The 20,379-nt window shown below is 53.4% G+C and overlaps 5 protein-coding genes across 5 annotated transcripts; 3 read left to right on the forward strand and 2 right to left on the reverse strand.

Moving 5' to 3' along the window:
- Positions 1–479: 479 nt before the first annotated feature.
- On the forward strand, positions 480–1,040 carry AB675_1421 (uncharacterized protein; the record flags this gene model as incomplete). Its single annotated transcript, XM_018141311.1, has 1 exon — positions 480–1,040. One exon carries the CDS (start codon positions 480–482, stop codon positions 1,038–1,040), a length of 561 nt encoding a protein of 186 aa, XP_017997266.1.
- A 1,728-nt stretch (positions 1,041–2,768) lies between these two features.
- AB675_1422 (uncharacterized protein) lies at positions 2,769–3,329 on the forward strand (the record flags this gene model as incomplete). Its single annotated transcript, XM_018141312.1, has 2 exons — positions 2,769–3,056; positions 3,084–3,329. 2 exons carry the CDS (start codon positions 2,769–2,771, stop codon positions 3,327–3,329), a joined length of 534 nt encoding a protein of 177 aa, XP_017997205.1.
- Positions 3,330–4,874: 1,545 nt separating this feature from the next.
- Positions 4,875–12,624, reverse strand: AB675_1423 (uncharacterized protein; the record flags this gene model as incomplete). Its single annotated transcript, XM_018141313.1, has 5 exons — positions 4,875–8,017; positions 10,615–11,340; positions 11,506–12,195; positions 12,358–12,454; positions 12,499–12,624. The coding sequence occupies 5 exons, from the start codon at positions 12,622–12,624 to the stop codon at positions 4,875–4,877; spliced, it is 4,782 nt and encodes a 1,593-aa protein (XP_017997139.1).
- A 1,018-nt stretch (positions 12,625–13,642) lies between these two features.
- Positions 13,643–14,458, reverse strand: AB675_1424 (uncharacterized protein; the record flags this gene model as incomplete). Its single annotated transcript, XM_018141314.1, has 1 exon — positions 13,643–14,458. One exon carries the CDS (start codon positions 14,456–14,458, stop codon positions 13,643–13,645), a length of 816 nt encoding a protein of 271 aa, XP_017997249.1.
- Positions 14,459–15,833: 1,375 nt separating this feature from the next.
- On the forward strand, positions 15,834–20,349 carry AB675_1425 (Transcriptional activator protein acu-15; the record flags this gene model as incomplete). Its single annotated transcript, XM_018141315.1, has 4 exons — positions 15,834–16,518; positions 16,563–17,629; positions 18,109–18,952; positions 19,115–20,349. The coding sequence occupies 4 exons, from the start codon at positions 15,834–15,836 to the stop codon at positions 20,347–20,349; spliced, it is 3,831 nt and encodes a 1,276-aa protein (XP_017997128.1).
- Positions 20,350–20,379: the final 30 nt, after the last annotated feature.

A 20,379-nucleotide genomic window follows, 5' to 3' on the forward strand; every position in this document is an offset into this window, starting at 1 on the left:
GTAATCTACTAATAAAACAGTAGGATCTGAGAGAAACGCGAGTCCCTCTGAGTTGGCACCAATAGTTACGTGAGTATGCTTTGCTGTCGAAAGTATGCTGCCCCGAGACACGAGGGTGAATATGGACTACAGAAGGGTATGCTGTCGGTGCCGCGGGCGAGGGTGCGGCCGCTGGTAAATATGAGGCAGAGGCGGAGGTAGAACCGTTAATCACTGGAAACAGCGTGGCTTCTTTCGTGGAGGAGTACTTCGGGACGCAGGATAGAGGACATGGACTGCGGAGCTGTACGGCTGACGATCGGTACGTGAGGAAGTCCTCCTCAGCGCTGTCAAATGCTCGAGGACAGGCCATAGCTTGACCAGGACTGGTCCTCGTGATGAGACGGTGTGCGGCGATCGGCAGTAGGCGTCAGTTGGTCTGGCACAGCGTATTCGATATTGAATGTAGCGAGCTTGAGATGCACGCAGTGCTTTGGAGGATGGAAGATGAAAGATGGATGGATGTAGGTCAGGTATCTCGACGAGGGGATAAAAAGAATATATTTGCGCCTTCCGCGCCGCCGCTACAAAGATATGCACCAGCTCCTCAGCCCCTCCGCCGGACAGCATCGCTGTTCGACACGCTCTCGTCCACCAGCAGTGATGTTCACTTCATCGACACCATCGCCACCATCGCCACCATTGCCTGCAAAATTGCACGAGGCTGGGAAGAGACAACCGCCTACCTCCCCTCGGCCGCCCGCCTTCCCGTCCTTCGCACTCACGGAGCTCAGAAGGTTGATCACATACATCCGAGCGACGGCCCCTCCCCTCCTATCACCACTCCCAGCGTCGACGCCAGCCCCGTTGTCGATGACGAGCTCTTCCTCCACCACGCCATCTCTTCTCTATGTGTGAAAAATTTTGCCCTGATGCCGCATTCCGCTACCACCACTACCTCCTCCCTCCTTTTCTCGATGTTTACCTTGGGTCACTCGACCTCCGGCTTGTTCTCCGCTCACCTCCACCACCCCTCCCCTTCGACGACGATACGTGAGTGAAGCACTGAATTTTGTGCATGCTAGAGTGACAGTCAGGAAATGATGGCTTACGACGGCGGCAATACTCACCGGTCGACGACGATGTCCGTCAGCTGCCGCGTCTCTGCCGGCTCAGACTTCTCACACCAACAACGGTATGCCCACAATCGAACGCCATATCGGAAACCATCGTGACTTCAGGAAGGCTGAGCTCTGCAGAGGAGACCGTCTCGTAGTATATGGATTCTCATTAGAGGCAATAGCCACCGTGTTCTAGAGACTGACGCGTGCGAAAGAGCCGAGCGATCCGAAGTCGGTCGATGGAGCATGATATGAGAACAAATCGTAGAGCACGAAGAGGTTGGGCGGATGCTGACGGGTGATCATTTTGTGGAGGCGTAAAGGATATCGAGAGCTGAAGAGCTCCGGCGGAGGTGCAGGCACTTCCGACATCTGACGAGGACAGCGGTTTCAGGGCTGGCAGCAGTCGCACTTACCTGGGCAGGAGGTGCGACATGAACCCAAACATCAACAACAAACACGTCCATCGTCCGAGTCCACCACCGAAGTCATCCCGGGTTGCATCTTGTATCTTCATGAACTCTGCCACTTTCGAACAGTGGGGCCTCTTCAGTTGACCACGCAGGATAGATCGTAGCAAATATGGATTTAAATACCGTGTACTAGTCACTAACGAGTCGAGACACCCTTACGAGTTCAATCTGACATTTCGATGTTCCGATATGACGACGGCCGCGACAGACGGAGGAGTGATGAAGCATCGAGGGCTCATTTGGCGACGACGAGATGTGGCGGACGTCGATAAGAGGCTTTCGGGATGGAGAATGATGAGATCAATGGATAAGATCTTCTGGAGAGATGGTCAGCGATATGCTCGAATTCATTTCGATGGGATTGCCGTCACCAGCTGTGGCTTACTCTGAGCGTGATTGCCTTCGGACCCGTCGAGCAGCGAGATGAATAGCAGCAGGCCGTGGATGAAGAAGCCGTGGTAATTTGGACGAAGAAGGATGAAGTTGTTGATGAAATTGAGTGGAAAAGGATGAAATCGTCGACGGAAATGAGTGGTCGTCGAATGTGCGAGACGCCAAGGCTGGCATCATCTTTCTGCGATTGATTTGCTTCTCGACAGCTGCTTCTGGGCAAGGATGCGACCTTAGGCGGTGTTACGATGTTGTTGGCCTTCGGAAGAAGCAAGTAGGACTCGATGTGGCTAGCTTTTGATGAATTTCTGATGGAATTAGGAACATGATGCGGACGGGGAAGGCCAGAGAAAATACCTAGGGATGCATGATATCCGAATGACCCTGCCTCCACCATCTCTGAGCCTGTGGATCATTCTTGTCATGATCTCAAAGCCAGTGGCTTTCACGAGAAGAAATTCCCGTCGACATTGATGAAGAATTGTTGAAAGTATTGATGAAATGAGAAATGTAGTCGGTGGGAAAATCGTAGCATGATCAACGACTTCACCTATCAACTTCCCTCTGCCATTATGGGTACTTTGCCGAGCCACTTCAAATCGAGTGTTTCCTCCTGAATCATCCAAGTCAGTCAACCAGCCTCCCGTCCACCAAGACACAATTTGACACCTTCCGCCTCCTGATCGCTGGGCGTAAGTCCACGATTATCTCCCCCAACCTTCCACCATCGCCCATCCGCTCTCCTTCACCTACCACGTGACTTGAGACTACCAAGCCATCAAAGTCCTCCCTGGCGTGATCTACCATGGCTCGGAAGAGGGGCTCCGACGAAAGCGGAACGGGTGACCAGCCACCGCAGAAGAAGCAAAACCAAGGCTTGGAAGTCCTCCACGAGTTCCGAGCCAAGTACAACAAGTATCCCCGACAGCTCAAGCCGGTCGACCTCTTGAGCATGTTCCACGGCATCAGTGTCTTCCAATGGCAGCTTCCCGAGAGCCAGACACTTCTAAACACCATGCTGTTGCCGTCCTTCTTCACCCATCAACTGGCACTCTTCAAACACCTAGATCTCAGACGACAAGAGATCCTGAAGGTCTGGCACGCGAACATCAAGACGTAGGCAAGTAAGGAGAAGCTGCTGAAGAAGAAGGTTGGCATCAAAGCTGGCATCCTGGCATTGCGGGTATTGGGGAAGAAGTTGCAAGAAGCAGGAACCGAAGCCGAAGAGACGTACGAGGCGGCCTTGAAGATGGAAGTCATGTTAATCAACAGGTACATCAGCTCGGTTGGTAAGCGGACACTTATGGACGAAGCCGCGATCGAAGCGGATTACGTGGAGGGCTTAAGGGAGCTGGGCGCTGCATGATGGCCAGCCATGAAGTCAGATACTGAGCTCCCACGAAGAGATACGGCAACCAATGGCTTTCACAGTGCTCAACCTGCGTCGTGATGCATGGCACGTGTGTCTCACGCGTGATGGCGGGAGAGCCTACTGACCCACGTTTGATGGCAGGCTGCAAATCCTGTCAACATTTAATGTTAAGGTTGGCAATGTCGCCTTTTGGCGTCCAGGTCCGGGTAATTTCCCCCAGCCAGGGCATGCCGGATGCCAAGCCCAACCACAAATCATGACACCCATCATCACCCCATCCCACTGCATTGCCTCTCAAGTTCAGCTTTTCCCTGCAAGTAGGGGTGGTAATACCGTTACTCTACACTTCCAAAGCCTGGCAGTGACATTCTCAGCCGTCTGCGCGCGTAAGCCCGCATGCCACCCTTCCATTGATGCCTTCGCCTGCCAGCAACTTTCGATTCAGAAGCCCGCCAGAATGGAAGAACTTCCACACCTAGAGGCCAGAGCATTACAAGAATGGTCAACGGTGTTGTTTACGCAGAATCCAGATGTGGTGATAGGGCGATTTGTGGCGAGGCTGGCTCGTGAGTTGTCTCCCCCCTTACTCACGAAGCGGCATCTGATACGCAATACTAGATCATGATCCATAAGGACTCTTGCCTCTCATCCACGACCTGTATGGTAGACGTCGGAACCTTGCCTTGGGAGAGATAGTCATCAATGGCAACGGTATGTATCGATCGACACAGCGAACGTTGCTGGCCAGAACCCGATCAAAAGGATGTGCTCCTGGCCAGCCTCCTGGAGCAAGACAAGGACGTCCATGACAATGTTCTGGGCCAAATCGAGTGGTTTGCTGAAATCATGTAGTGTGAAAACGGGAGATTTCGACCTACGGGGTAGCAGCATTGGGCCAGCTCGATGGACCTGAAGGTACAGCGCCCTCGCTGACAAGCAAATTCATAATGGATTGATTATGCGACTTGATACTCGAGTGAGGCTCCCCCGGAACCGACAGACTTCCTGGCTCGATATGCAAGACAGCGTCAGCAAGCCTCAGGGCCCGCCCTGACCTGGAATCTAGGATCGAACGGACAGGTGGGCTGACAAACGATTTGTATGTAGAGGCTATGAATTGCGTTGGTATGTAAGTATTCAGGCCGCCAGGACTGGTACGCAGCCTCGCTCGCTTGATGGCACGTCCAGCACAGGTGCAACATTCCAAAGAACCCGTCCGTGAAGCAGACGGGCCAAAAAATGAAGGCCACCGGACAGCGTCAAGCGTGCAATAAAGCAGCAATTGCCTTCGCCCTCGTCTCCAGAGTAGCCACGTCCAATCCTTCATAGTCTTCATCATCGTAAACATAGAACGCATCAATGGTTGGTCGATGGCCTAAAAGGTAACGCTGCAATATTGGCGGATCCAAACAGGACACTTTGGCGTAATGTCTGCTCCACGAAGTCCATCTTCCAAACCATCAACCATCTCAGAGCTGCTTGCAGAGAGCCCTCCAATCCAACCCCTTCTGTCGGAGGGATTTCGTTGAATCGGCCCTGTCAACGCAATTTTGGCGGATCAATGATTGGACGCGCCAGGTTTCGACTGTGTTGATTGGCTAGTGTGTTCATGGCCACTTCGAAACTTTCCTGCACGCGAATCCTACCGTCGTCCAAGTGAGCCATAGCAGCAGCGGTGAGGACCAATCTGTGTGCTGCTAATCGTACTGGCTGGTTGTTAAGGCTGTGAATTAGTGTATTCCGCATCTGGTTGTAGTCGGTCGCCATAGACTGAGGCATGCCTTCCAGAACAGCGATCTCTTTGTGTTTCTGGTGCAGCTGTAGTAGCTGGGTGTCAATAGATATGGAAGCCTGTCTCTGCGACTCTGTTACACCCGTCAGGCAGCTCTGAATGACACCACGAAGTATCTTCGCGGACGTATCATCCAGAACACCCGCCGAGGCCATGGATGGTGGCTGTGCAGCTGGCAGGCCTTCCAGCGATGGCATGTTGCCAAGGAAGAAATCCGTGAAATCTGCTGTCATAGGACGACCATTACCGTACACAAACTGCACTCCATCTTTGGGGACCACGTTCCGCCACATCCTGCGCAGGTGTTCCGGCCAACTCGCAAAGACCGCCGACCCCGGAACTACCGCTGTAAAAGCGCCAAACTGGATTGGCTGGGTAGCTTGCTTATCTCGAGGGACTATTTTGACCGTATTCCGACCTAGAACATCCTTGGTGGTCTTCCCTCCCCGCGTGAAATCATGTGCATGGATCTGGACGACTAGATGCCCTCCAGACTCGACATCATACGAGGTGCTGACATGGCCGTCTTGCTCAGGCGAGGGAGGCTTGATGAAATCGCCGTGCATGCCCATGACGTGGTTCTGGCCGCTCCGCGTACGCCTCGACGGGTCAGAGGCTTGCCTTGAAGTTCCGCTGCGGCGCTGTGGCCCGGATGGTTGACCAGTAGCTGAACGCGATTCAGTACTGGAGTGTTGCTGACTGTTTTGCGGAGCGGGCGCGGGCGGCTTGTTCAGGGCACGCGGTTGGTCTGTGGTAGCTTCTGCTCGGGCTCGTACAGGGGATTTCTGCTGTGGAGTAGTGCCTCCAGCTTTGGATAAGCCATTTGGCGGCGGCATTGAGAGAGGAGATCGATTGGGACCAAGCGGACTTGGTCCGGGTGAGAATGGTGGTTTCGCTGATGGCACTTCTCCCGACGAATGCTTCGACGCCGGCAGACCAAAGCCCATCGCTGTGGGAGTTTCTCCGCTCATGCCTGGGCGCTCGAATGTCTTTCCAGACTGATAGAGTGACTGAGCTGGCACCTGGCCAAGCAGACGACCTCTGGCGGGTTCGGAAGCAGATCCAACGCCACCGAAGGCTCCCGATGAACGTCTCTTGGGGGCTTGTTGCTCCGATTCTGTTCCCGATTGCGCCTGATCTAGCTTCCGCTTTAGCCTGGCGGCTTCTATTGGGTCAGTTGTGCCTGCTCTGGCAGTAATAGATTCAGCTTGTGCTCGCTTTTCCTCCCGACGACTTATCTCGTTGAGGAGTTCTTCGTCAGCAATCCCTCCGAAGAGATCGAAATCTTGCACTGGAGGCAGCTGATCAGATCCCTGCGGCGGAGGAGGCAAGATTCGGTTTTGCAGGTCGCACTCACCAAGGTTCGTATTCTCAGATTTGATAAGAGGCTGTTTGTCTGGAGGAGTGGGCGTTGCGGGGTTCTGCAGCTGATTGGTAGGTTGAATTTGGCCAGAAGATCTATCTCTCAGAGATCCAGTACTGAAACGGGTCTCGGAGGTCTTCTTGGTGGTTTTGGGGGTGGTGTCCGGCGGATCTAGTGGATGGACTTTGGAATCGCGAACCGCCAATGGGGCTGTCAACGACGGCGCGAAGTGGCTCAGATACTTGAACGTGCTCTCGAGCGAAGTGCCTGGCGGAGAACGGTACATTGGCCAACGCGCCAAAACCTCCATCATGCCGTCATGGTCCTTCCAAGGAGTACCCTCGTAGATGTCCCACGCACGGCTCGTGTACGGGTAGGCGCGTTCCAGGGCGCGCAAGCCGTCGAAATCATAGTCGTGTGCGGGCGTGTAATGGAAGTAAAGGCGTCCAGGGTTCTTGAACGGATCAAGTTTCTTCCCAGAGACCATCAGATCCTTCGGCGGGCTTTCACATACGAGCTCGCCATACGTAAACACCGAGTAACCTCTCGCCTTGTGGCGATTCATCATGTTGCCTTGCTGTTTTGCGATTTGTGGCTTCAGCTTCTCATATTCCTTCTGTGCGTTCTTATCTCCCAGGACCAGAACATTGTTGTAAATGAGGAAGTATGGTTTGGAAGGCTTCCAGCGGAGTCTGTCTGGCCGGCTTGGGTCTCTTTTCACCAAATAGACCAACGGCGGATCCCCAATGCGAGGAAAATTGATTCGAAGGTCACCGTCCTTACTGAACATGGTCGGCCAGCCAGCACCACGGTTCCGTCGGGTCTTAATCATATTTGAAACCCACCAAGTTGTGGTCAAATCAAGGCAGCAGCCTGGCGGAGGCAGCCAGGTTGGATCCTCCAGATTCTCCTTGGTGGCATTCAGCAGTATAGAATAGACGATCTTGCTCTTCGGTGAGGTTTGATCGTCTGCTTTAGAGGCGCCATCAGAAGGCTGCCACCACTCGTAACCGTTGTGAAGTTTTGGAAGATGCTGTTGCAGTCCTAGAGCCTCGCCAGCCTTCACGCCCCATCCGGACTCAGGCTCATCGAAGATAGTCCAGCGGTTTGCACCCAGATGCTTCTTTTCGAATCCTGCGAGCTCCTCAACGTAAGGTCTGCGGCCATACTCTTCCTCTGCGTCGTCGTCATCTCCAGTAGGCGGCTGGTCAGGTTCTTGCGCCACGGCTGAGCCTTCTTTGACAGCGCCACCAGAGCCGCCACCGGTCTGGCGTGGGGGATTCTGTGGCTCTGCACTGCCTGAGCGGTAATCTTCTGCGTCTGACATTCTGAAGGCGTCAGCACCTATCTTGGCAGCTTTGAGGGCCGCAGCGGCTATGGCCTGGAGGGTTTCGGCGGAGTTGGTGGGTGTGAGGGGATATCGGTGAGGGTTGCCTGCTTGATAGATTTCGATCTGTGGGTAGGGGGATTGTTGGATTAGGTCCAGATCGCCGGACTGGCGTTGTTTCTCATCGACCGAATCGCCGTCTGTATTTCCCGGGCCGTAAGCCACCAGGGTTGTGGTCAACAGGGGTTTGGGCACTCCTGCCGACCTTGAGGGGCTTTTGGCGATCAAACTCGATAGGGAGGCTGATAGAATTGATGGAAAAGGGTGGCTAGAACAATGGAATCGAGGTCGTCAGTGACGAAGAGTTGAGATTGATTGTAACAGAAGATAGGCGCAGGCAAGTGAATACCTCATGACTTCACTGTCGGTACCAAATGAGTAGCGAGCCTTACTACTTCAGCCTTGCCATTGATCGTAACCCGCCAGAACACCCGTTGATCTAGTGTTCATGGTAGCCCACCAGAGTGCCCGCTGATCCGGTCCTCGTGACGAATTTCCAGCATCTGGAGATATAGAACAAGTTGGTGTTTTAGCCATCGTAATTTGTCGACTATATGCCGTCCTCTTCAGCAGTAGCTTGATCGATTCTAGCAGAACCTAAAGCTTCACCGGCGTGAGTGGTGGCCGCTTTTGCCTACCGCCTCGAGCCAGACGACGCGCCTCGGCCGTGATAGCTCTTTGTTATGCCGCAAAGTCGTCCCCGTCTACCAGATGACCTCCGATACTTGACAGGCCCATGGGCGCTCCTCTAGGCTTTGGCAGATATAAGCTCAGTCCACCAGCAGTTTGCATGGTCGTTGTCCATCGTGGGACGGTGCTGGGCCATTCGTCCCGCTCAGAAAATCACCTAGACCAAACCCAATCGAAAGATATCGCCTCCCGATCAGACTCAAGCTCGTCTGACGCCGGTTGACGATGAAACGGTTCATGGCCGCCAGCAATCTACTCCCCAAGCCGCTCAATGTACCTCTCGCGAGTTGTCGGGCGAAGAGAAGCCTCAAGAAGCAGTACTTTACCTCTCCAGTCTGCTACGTAGTCCTCGATGACTGCTCGTGCAACCTCATCCTCTGCAGCTATCGTTGCATGGTATCAAGATCAGGCATCGTCTGAGGCCATAACTTAGCTTGAGACAAAGGTATTGGGCGGACTGACTCAGAAAGGTATTGCCGCATCGTAGAAATAGGCTAGATTCGACAAGCCTGAATGGAACACCGCGAGATCGTCCCAAGGACAAGTATAGGTTGCGATCTGGTATGAGGAAATCAGCAGAGCACAAACACAAGCTACAGGCACGGAACGGAAGGGCTGTGAGTTGCAGGATAAGCACGCAGATGCGAGTGGAAGCAATGTTCAGGCCAAGAATTCGTTGTAGACCATGACGGCGATCTAGCTGGCTATGATGTGCCTGTGCTGATGGCTGGTAGTGATTGAGGAGGAGACGGAAGCTCACGGCGCTTCATTAGTAAGACGCATCGCTCTGGGTTCGATGACCGCATGCAATAATGCAACAAAGGCCTCCGTCCCAGCAAACAGACAACGCTGTTTGGATTGTGGCTACTGCTGAGACGGAACATCGGAGCTCAGATGGAGTTTACATCAACGACGTCGTCGGTGCGTTGCTTGGGGCGGGTGCTGGGTATGCTACGTCATTGTCGTGGCCCAGCCTGCAGGATGTCTGCTTATCTCCGATCATGTCCGTGAGTAGTAGTCTTCCTGTCTGTCCGAGTAACTGTTGCTGCAGGACAAGCGAGAGCGAGGAGATGAGAAATGGACAGAGATGCAACCTCCCACTCCAACCTTTACCAGAAAAACCTCGCCGCCGAAGCCCAGGACATCCAGTGACTCATGCAAGCTTGCTCGAGAACGCAAGCTGTGACGAGAAGTCGTGGGCGATTTCCATAGCTTATTACCTTAGGGGCGGCGCCACTGATAGCGCCTCCCTGGACAGAAAGTCTGCAACAAATTTGCCACGAAGTGAGGCTCCTTCGAACCTACGTACTACCAGCGAACCGATATCAGACCTACCGTGCCCTCCCTGACCCGGAAAACGGTAAGCAGTTTTACGTGGTAAAATCGTCCATTACTTTTAGTCGTAGCCTGGCACGCTTGCAAGCATAATATTATCCTTGGTGACTGTAAACGCCCTTCTACCTGAGGTAGACTCGGCTGTTGTGTCGCAACCGCTTTCTATCCGTGCAGTCGTAGCCACTTAGATCGAAGAGCCTCCATCTTGGCCGGAATAGCATCGCCGGCGGCCCCAGCCCAAGCTTGATTGCTGCCGTTGATTATGATACACTTGGCGATTACCATCTCGACTACCTCGTCCGGCCTCTGCTAGCCTCAAACCGACACACATATATGTTCTGCTTCAGTAAAATTTCGCTCTGGGGCCATCAAGTCACGTTATCTAGGTGACGGTACCTCACATATTCACGCATGGACGGCAGGTCAGGGAGCTACTAGTGAGAAAGTGCTGAAGCTAGAATGCCACCGGCTTTCATTACGTGTAATTTGATCAGCTTTTAAGGTCTGTTGACCACGTCCACATCGCATCATCACATCTTGGGCGGCAAGACTGTCGGCACTGGAGGCCTCGAAGTCGTTCTCGGTAATTGTGGAACCGATTTTGTGGCTGCAGCTGTTAGCATGAACATGTATCGGGAAGAACCAGAGCCGCGAGACTATTGTCTCGCACCGTGCAGGTTCAGGGTTTACGTACGGACACATGCGCACGCACTGCTGACCTGCGCCACCACATCCTCTGCCTCACTGCAAGCCTCTACAGCGTACTCTGGCACCAGGCTCTCGTCGTCATTCTGCCTGATCAAGAACTCATGACAGAAATCAGTGCTCTCCTCCAGGTTGGCATATCCACGAAGCGAAGACAGACAGCTGTCTGGAGTGCAGACCTTAGGCTTAGGGCACTCCTTGCTGGTCATCTTGACAATGAACGTTCCGCGCTCGATAGTGTGGACCATGATGAAGCCTGACTTGAAGCCAGCGTAGCTTGACCAGGAGCCGAGAAAGGCGACAGTCCCACCGCCTTCATTCTCGTCGTCTTCAGGATAAATATCGAAGTACCCGGCCTCGCAGATCGAGCCGCCGGAAGGATCTTCGGTAACGGAGCTGATGTCCAACACATTGAGGCCATTTCCATAGTTCGACTGATAGCTGAATCCATCATAGACGTACTGATTGTGATCGATCGACCGGGTCTTGCCAGCATAATGACCACTGTAGAAGGGATGCTCCAGATCACGGATATCGAAGATGTGAGTAGTGGGAAGACCGAAGGTCATCGGACCGTTGTCGGCGTCTCTCTCATCGAATTCGTCGTCCATGAAGATGTACTCCTGCCAGCTCGCGTTGTTGACGACACCTTGGTGAATGTACTCGGCGCCTGGGAAGGTGATGCTGGAGATGATGTTTGTGACGTTGCCCTCTTTGTCCGTCGCATCATATACTGCAAAACTGATTAGCCTTGTGTCGGGAGAGGGGCGTAGGCTGGAAGGTAGGGTTGTGAGGCTAGTTAGAGCAGCTTCTTGGTCAACCGGAGACATCTGCTCGGGCGGTCTTCAATGCAGCGCTCGTTTCCGGATACAAATTTGACCTTGGGAGAGCAACTTACTTGTTATGGTGTCTTCGTTGTATCCATAGCAGATGTCGCGACCCGTATACCTGGTGTCAGGACCACGGTAGACCAAGCACTCAGCATCATGGACGTAGCCATCACCAGCAGCACAGCCTGGAGACGTCGGATTCGTGGGGTCAGACATGTCAAGCCAAATTAGCCCACCCCTGCAAGGCATAGCGGTAGGGTCCCTGACGCGAATGGTGTCGTTACCCGCGACAGAACCAACGGCAACGGCGTAGTTCAGCTCCTGGTTGACAACAATGTTGTGAGTACGTCCAACAGGCAGTTCGTCCCAATGTCCCGTCACCTCAGATTGGGTGAAGTTGACCGGGTTTGCAGGATCGAGATCGAGCAACTTCTTCATGTCAAAGACAACGACACCATGCTTTACAGCCTCGGAGCCAATGACAGCGTAGTCGTGGAGGATGCGGATCTCGCGCCAATTTGAGCCAACACCGTCGTAAGGCGGAAGACGTCCGAGGTAGGACAATTTGCCCTCGCTGGTGATCTCTGCGAAAGCGGTGCCATCATATTGGCCCAGTGCGACGAATTCTCGGCCATCCTCAGATGTCCAGCCCCAGGAGGAAGATCCACGTCCTCTCGAAGACCCTAGATCGGCATGCGATAGGAAATGGTACAGGTCCACATTGCCGCATCGGAAGGTGTTGTTCGTGTCACCTGGAACTGTGAATCTGGTCAGCGTTGTCTCGGGCAAAGAGCCTATGCTCGAAGGCAAGACTGTAAATTCAATGAGAGCAGCTTCTTTGCCGGCCAGAGACATCTGCTCTGGCAGCCATCAAAGTAATGCGCATTTCCGGACACAAGCTTTGTCGGAGAGCAGCTTACTGGCAGCAGCGAAGCCATTAATACATTCCGTAAAACCCAGCTCAGGGTACTGAACGCTGTCCATCTGACCAGCTGCCGCTTCTCCCTCCCATTGTTCCTATCGAGTCAGCATCATATCTCAATCGACGCCCACGCACTCACCATCTTCATAGCCATGATGCGCGAGTGAACGGCACCAGACTCGTACTCCTCAGCAGGGAAGACAGCGGCGTGGGTCATACCCGCTAGAGCAGAGGCGCCGAGCGCGATTATAGTAACTCGAACCATATTTGCTGGGTGTGGAAAACTGAACGCATCTCAGCCGCCGATACAGAGCTTTAAGTAGCTGCATATACTCTCCTTCCTATTCAGGATACCCGACATGGCGATAGTATGGCACCGGATATTCGTGTACGTCATATTCCATTGGACAGGACACGCCGCGACTTAAGACTTGATAACGGGATGAAGCCTTGGCCGATGATACCCAAGAGGGTAGCGGGCTTGGTAAAGAGCCAGCGGGGCGCCTTGGCTGGGAAGGCGGCGGGACTGTGGCGCGGAGCTCACATCATTGCAGCTGAGGTAGGCATCTGTCTCGCCATGGGACAGCAAGCTGTGCATTTTTGCTTTGTACGATACTGCCCGTACTGCCGTCAGGCGTAGTCATCGATAGTTCTTTGTACTTGGGGTCCAGATACACCCAGTTCCGCTTTGGGGGCAAGCAACTGAATTTGGGGTAGGACAAGCATCTTGGCGTACAAATTACTCGGCGGGCAGGCACACTTGTCGCTTGGTAATCTTGGCTTCGCATGCCGCCGCAACTTCCTGCGTCATTGGGAGAAGCTTGCGAATGCATGCGTGGTATTGCGATGGTGCTTGCGTGCCTGCATCGCTTTCTCGTTCTCCACAGCCCAGCCTGTGGCTCTTCAGACGCCATTGCCACAGTGGAAAGCACTTGGTGACTTCCAGAACGTTGCTTATGGACATTCGGACGCTAAATCGACATGCTATGCACTGTTGAGGCTCCCTCCCGACAGGCGGCTGCGCACAACCACGGTCTTATCTGTGGATGCTTGCATCGGAGCAGCTCTGAATCCACACCATGCCGAGAATCGTCAGATGCTTCATCCGGAGGGTGCCATGGACTCAGACGGTACCTTGTGCTCTCATAATCAAGGTTATGAAGTGAACGGCCTGACGGCGATGGAAGTAGGCCGGGGCGTTGGCCGTGATATCGGAGTTCTTCCAGCGGAGTTTTGCAAGGTCCGTTCTTCAGTGAACCCGATGCAGTGGCAGAGCCATGAAGTCAAGGAGCTTCAATCCATTCTTCCCACACATTCCAACCCTCCATTACGTCTTCCGATGTAAGGAAGAATTGCACAACGTTTCCTCTTATCCCCGATGAATCTGTTTTGCGTGGATGTATCAACGTTGCCCGTAGTCGAGCAGTGTCCGATGGGAGATGTTGACCTGGCAGCTTGCCGACATCCTCGATGGCGTATATTCTCCGAAGAATCGCAGCGCACACCTTAGCTTGCCAAAGCCCTTCTTGTTGTCGACCCCGTCCCAAAAGCTCAAGTATGCTTTGCCGCACTGATGGGTCGCGACAGAGCCTGCCGCTCATGTACAAAGGGGCGATGAGTCCGAATTCGATCGAAAAGGGCTGCTGAATGATGTTCTGGCCCTCAAGCAGGCCAATCACTCTGGAGCATATGTCCAGGATTTTGGTGAATGAACTCAAATGCTGATCCCATATCATCTCATTACTGCTCAGCGAGCAAGCAGTCCAGACTGACATAATGATCATCTGACATTGCAGCGTCAGAACTGCGATCTGGTCACTGACAGCTCCCGTGGCGCACAATGCGGCCTCAAGTAACGGCATGAAGCGTTCCTTGAAGGATCGGAGGTTGTCGAGTAAGGCATCGCGGTGTGCCATGAGCGAGGACTCAATGACCTCCTGTGGAGTATGAGCTAGACGTGCGCGTGATCCTTCGCCGATGCACGCGTGACACAAGCCAGACAGATAGAAAAAGCTTAGTCGAGCTTCATCGTAAGAAGCGAAAGGCTTCGACAGAGGTTCGTCGTGATCGCCGGTGATCGAGCTTTGGTAATCTGCCATTGGCGGTCCGGAGAACAGGGCTAGAAGTCGCAATCGCGACAGGAATGACCTCAGGCTGATCAAGATCTCCGAGGGCTGGTCTTGCAGGCTCCAATGCTCTTCAAACATCCGTCGACCTTGATGAAAAAGCCCGAGGCTTCGGAATCTCTGCATTGCATACACTCCATGCAAGTGAAGAGGACGTTCGACACGAGAGCCACGCTTCTGCTGACAGGAACAGCGGGCGACAACAAAGCCTTGATCGACTTGTTGTAGTATATCAGAGCGGATGTAGATTCGAGGCCGGCTTCAGAGAAAGCCTTGATGGACCGCTGCTGGGCCATAAGAGCCCCAAGCGCGAGAGTCGCATACCGAATGGCTGGCTCGGCTTCACATAGCTGCGGAATCAAAATCGTCCAGAAACGCACATCGCTCGCGAGCACGCTTTGCCTGCCGCCATCTTCCAGAAAGATCTGAAAGAGATGGTCTTCTTCCGCATTGCTGGCCCGCCGCTGCAGAAGCTCCCGAGGGGATGGTGAACGTGAAGAGCGGCTCAGATCTCTCCAGGGTTCGTAGCCGGCACACTGCCGGCCTGCTTTGATGCAGCGTCCGCATGCTGGACGCGCCTCGTCGCATTTCACCCGACGTGCCTGCAAGATTATTAGCAAAGGAGAGGTGATCTCGGGTAGCGGGGACGCGACTTTGCATGTTCGGCAGCCGGTGACGGTTTTGGGCTTGCCCAATTGACTCATCTTGTGGTTGATCGTTGACTAAGCTTTCCAAGCCTATTTGTTTGTGCTGCTGCCCTCGACGAACTTCGTCTTCCCTTCCCATCCTTCATATATCTTGTAACAGACACAGACATGCGTCACTTGTCGGCTCTTCCATCCTTGACGCCTTCTTACGAATCATCATTGCCAACAGGCAACAACATACGGTTGCAGAAGCTGAAGAGAATCGAATTCATGTTTGGGGGCCACGGCCAGGCGGCGCGTCTAGCGCGGTGACAACCGAGGCAGCTCAGCCTGCATTTTCGACCGCTTCGCCCCCAACGACCACCATTTCATCGTACCTGCACCGGCGGTGGTCTGAGAAGATCTACGTACATCGTCTTGGCTACAGGTACCATCTCGCGTTGTGGGGTACATTCAATCGCAGCATCTATTCTCGCTCTGCTGTTAGGTAACCTTCTTTCGTTTGTTCTCGTTACTTAGCCTGCATGATCATCCCTTCATTTCCCAGCTATACCTCAACGATGGTGGGAAGGCGCTACAAGATCAACGCATCGTGTTGTGGGCTACCATCGAGAGCGTCGATGTATAAGAAAGCGCACCCACCATCTGGCTGGTGAAGCTTGGAAAATATCGTCGGTAATTAATTCCACTTCCTTTTCAGCATGCCTTTCAGACTAGTGAGAAGCCTCACGGTCGCTACGTCTCTAATCTTTGTGTCCCAGTCAGTATGTCAGGATTTGAGCAAGCCTTGCCCGTTGGAGGGGGCAGTGCTGCCAGCGCCGACTCTTTTGAGCAAGTCGGAAGCAATCAGCAAGGCAAAGGAAGCGCTCGAGGCCGAGCTCGTGAAGGCATTCAAGTCGGATGAAGAGAGTACATTCGGCTCCTTGGGCTACCAAAATTCCTTTTCCGTAGAGGTCTATTCCATCCATGAGTCTGAAGCTCTCCACACTCATCACTGGACCGCGCCGAAGGTACCGATTACATCTGGGCAGAAGACGATAGACGGCAATTCGATCTTCCGCGTTGGAAGTATTTCGAAGCTGATCACCACCTACCTCTACCTCATCAATGCCGGCTTCAAAGGATGGAATGATCCAATTACCGACTACGTGCCGCAGTTGAAAGCTTACGCTGAGAAGAGCAAGGAAAATCCGCTGGATGTGGTCGATTGGGACGAGGTCACTGTTGGTGGTCTGGTCAGCCATTTGGCGGGAATCACCACGGCTGGAGCTTCTCCACCGTCGGCAGATGCTAAGCTCGCAGCCGCTGGACTACCAGAGGTGCCAGGTGTGCCAGGACAGTACTGTGGTGATCCAGCAGTTCAAGAAGTCCCATGTGACGATGAAGGTGAGCTTGCCATAAGCAGCCTGGCCTCTATTGACAACGTGTAGAGTACCTGAAGAACCTCAACTTCCGACATCCAGTCCTCCAGACGTTTGCGGACTCCCCGATCTACTCCAATGCAGCCTGGAGACTGGTCACCATGGCCCTTGAGAAGATCACTGGGCAGTCCTTCGAGGATCTTTTCCAGGCCGCCGTTGAAGATCTGGCCCTCAACAGCACTTCAGAGAAGCTTCCAGAGTCTGACGTCAATTCATACATTCCCGTCAACTCCTCCATCAGCTGGTATGACGCCGACTTAAGAGCCTATACTCCGGGAGGCGGTTACTGGTCTACCGTCAACGACCTGCGGAAGATTGGAGCTTCCATCCTGAACTCGACCCTCATGCCTTCGAGCCGGACTCGTCAATGGATGAAGCCTTCGGTTTTCACCTCAAATCCCAACTCGACTGTCGGAGCGCCATGGGAGATATACAAAGCTCCTCTAAACCGCCACTCGTGGATGTACACCAAGTCTGGAGACCTCGGAACATATTCCGGTCACATAATCTTGCTGAAAGAGTGGGATGTTGGCGTGACGATCATGGCAGCGGGCTTCAATGCCAGCAAGACGTCTCGAATCCTAGCAGACATGGCAACTGCGATTTTCGTGCCAGCGCTGGAGCTTGCTGCTAAGGAGAATGCTGCAGTCGCGTTTGCCGGCACATACAGCGACGAGAAGACGAACTCGACCATCAAGTTGGCTGTGCTCGAGGACGAGCCCGGTCTTGTCGTCACTGAATGGTCCATGGGAGGACTGAAAGTGCTAAGCATGCTGGCGCAGCTACAAAAGGCTCCCACCATGGTGGCTCACTTGTACCCGACAGGACTCGAGTCGCAAGATGGCAAATTGAGTGCGTGGCGCGGCATCTTCGAGACTCCGCAAGCCGTCAGCGCGTCTCTCTTCGGCTCGTCTTGCACGAGCTGGTTCAGTGCAGACCGTATTGTCTATGGCGGTACCGGCGCTGGGGAATTTGTATTCCAGCTCGACAAAGCTGGCGGCGTTGCGAATGGACTTGAGTTCAGAATGTTTAATCTGAAGTTGCCGAAAGCAGCGGACAGTCTTCTGATGAAGCTCGTTAGCAGAACAGCTTGATGGTACATTGATAGATACATGAAATTGAATATATCGACTCACAATTCAACCGCTGTTACCTAGCTCCCGTGATCTCTCAAGGCCGTTACGGTTAATACGGGAAAAGGTAGGCAAGCTCGGAGTCAGCATTGCCGAATGCCAAGCCCATCGGCTTTCACTTTCACTGGTGCTCAGTGCGTATTCACAGCTCACTTATCACCAGCGCTTCCTCAGCCAATTCTCGGTTTGAACCGATTGGGGTAGTTGCAATGTGTCCGGCTAGTCCGAGGCGCTGCGCGAATGGTCGATGCGAGCTTGAAGCTTCATGTCGCTGGCTGTCCGAATGAGCCTGCAAAGCAATGGCAGAAACTCCTTCCAGGCGGAGACTGGTCTCTCGAGCTCGTCATGCATGCAAACGCTGTAAAGCGCAGAAGTTGAGATGTGACAATATTCGCCCATGTAGCACTTGCTCACGCCTGAAGGTCGACTGCAAAGAGACCTCCGCGAGAGCAGCTGCACAGGTCGCGGCTTCACAATCCGCTGCTCACACTCCATCAGAGACACAGACTCCTCGACAGTCGGACCAGGTGCATTACGCAAGCCAAGCAGCTTCAGATGCTCCAAAGGATCGATCTCGAGCGGAGTCGCCCGCTATCTATTCCCAAAGGCAGTCCACCTATGAAGCCGTTGACCAAGTCTTCCGCCAACGCCAAGAGACGTCAAACCTCAATCATGCAGCCGATGCAATCCCAGGGGGTACACAAGGAGCGACACCTCGAGAGAACTACATCAGTTGGAATAATGTTGTAGATGTCGATATACCTCCAGCACACGTCGTTGGCGTTCTTCTCGATGCATATATGACATCTGTCCATTGGTTCATGTCTGTCTTTCACGAACCGACTATTCGTGTCAATGCGAGCTCCGTTCTTGCCACTGGACTGGTCGAAGAGAAGCACAAGCTCTTCCCGGTTCTGCTATTGATCATCCTCTCCATGGGCGCGCGTTATGTCTCGCCCGAAGCAGCTCGGCGAGCGTGTCCGGAGTATGACTTAGCGGCATCCGAGCCTGTCTGGATAAGAGCTGTTGAGAATAGGTTGCTGGACGTATTCGAAGAAGGTGGACTGGAAGCGGTGCAGGTTGCGATAATTCTGAAGAGCTACTGGTTGTATGGGAACAAGCCTAAACGAAGCATTGCCATTGTTGGCGGAGCGATCAAAATAGCCCTGTCCATGAAATTGCACCTGGAAAGCACCTGGGGCACGAAAGACCCCGTTGAGGTCAATGTGAGAAGACGGCTCTGGTGGTCTCTGTACGTGGCTGATAGTAAGTTACTCTCGGACAACCCAATTGGTGCACGAAAATGAGCTTTACATTGCACGCCGCCAGAGCATGTCTCGGGCGGACGACCAACTGCTTTTCTCAAGCTCCCAATCCAATATCCAACCATATACCCATTTTCTGAGACGAAGCTAATGATATTCGCAGTCTGGGCTGCTACCATCTATGGAACGCCCTGTAACATACACGACGACGATTGGGATGTTGCTTTGCCCGAGAACATCGATGACGCGTCCGCAGTGTGTCCGGGCTATGGGACAACCGACATCATTGACGGCCGGAACTTCGGTCAAGTCACCGTCTTCTCATACCAGCGTTACAAATTTGCTCTATACAAGATCGCTTTTTCGATCATCAACACGGTATACACTCATCGCAGGACGAGCCTTGAAAACACAATACAGCGCATCCGAAGTATCGACGAGGCCCTGAAGTCTTGGGAAGCACAAGTTCCACCTGAGCTACTTCTGCGCAACATAGGAAAACCGCAGCGTGTGCCGGACGTTACCACTAGCTTGTTTCAACAACAGGCGCTCGTTCTTCAGATCTCATACGACAACTTTCGACTACTGCTCCATCGGCCTCTTCTGACCATGAACAGGCTTTCTCGAAGTCGGAATCTTTCTACGATATCTGGACAGGGACCCAGTGACGCCATCGATAGCGCGATCGAGAGCAGTAAATACACATGTTGGAAGGCCGCTGTGAGAACTTCACAGATCGGTAGCTTCGCAGAGACGATGCGCAGCATGAGATACAGCCTTGGCGCAAGCTACATCATGATACAGGCATTGACTGCAGCCGTAGCTCTTGGCATATTCGCTCTGTCCGATCCAACGTCCCATCAGAGCCAGGATGCGAAAGCAGGCATTGGCCGAATCGTTGGTTATCCCAGATTGTTCGACTACCACACTGCCATCTTCGATCAAATAGAAGCTATCTTAGAGGAGCTGCTGCGACTCATACTGAGCGAGGAGATGAAGGCGCTTCTCGGCGGCTCAACCAAAAACAACGCTAAGGCTAACAAGGCGTCGTCGAGAGAGCCCGGTGTCGCAAGCAGCAAGCTACCAGTAATAGAGGCCTCTGCTGCTCCTCAGGACGCCTCGAACTTTGTCAGTCCTCATCATACCGTACAGCCATCACCAAACCCATCGGGAACCTATGATCTGAGCTACGGAAATTTCAGTGACGCTTTAGTCTCGCTTCAAGATGCGTTCCGCGATCCTCGAGGCACAGACGTCGTCACACAATCCGCACAAGGACAAGGCGGAATTCTGAATGATGGTTGGACAGGCATGATGAGCAATCCATTCGGAATGGACGCCGGATGGATTTGGGATGATATGTGGCAGACTGATGACTATCAATTCGATACAGGCTGATCAGACAACGGGCTGAAAGCCACCCTACCG

Source organism: Cyphellophora attinorum (genome assembly GCF_001299255.1).
Source record: "Cyphellophora attinorum strain CBS 131958 chromosome Unknown Contig25, whole genome shotgun sequence".
Lineage (NCBI taxonomy): Eukaryota > Fungi > Ascomycota > Eurotiomycetes > Chaetothyriales > Cyphellophoraceae > Cyphellophora > Cyphellophora attinorum.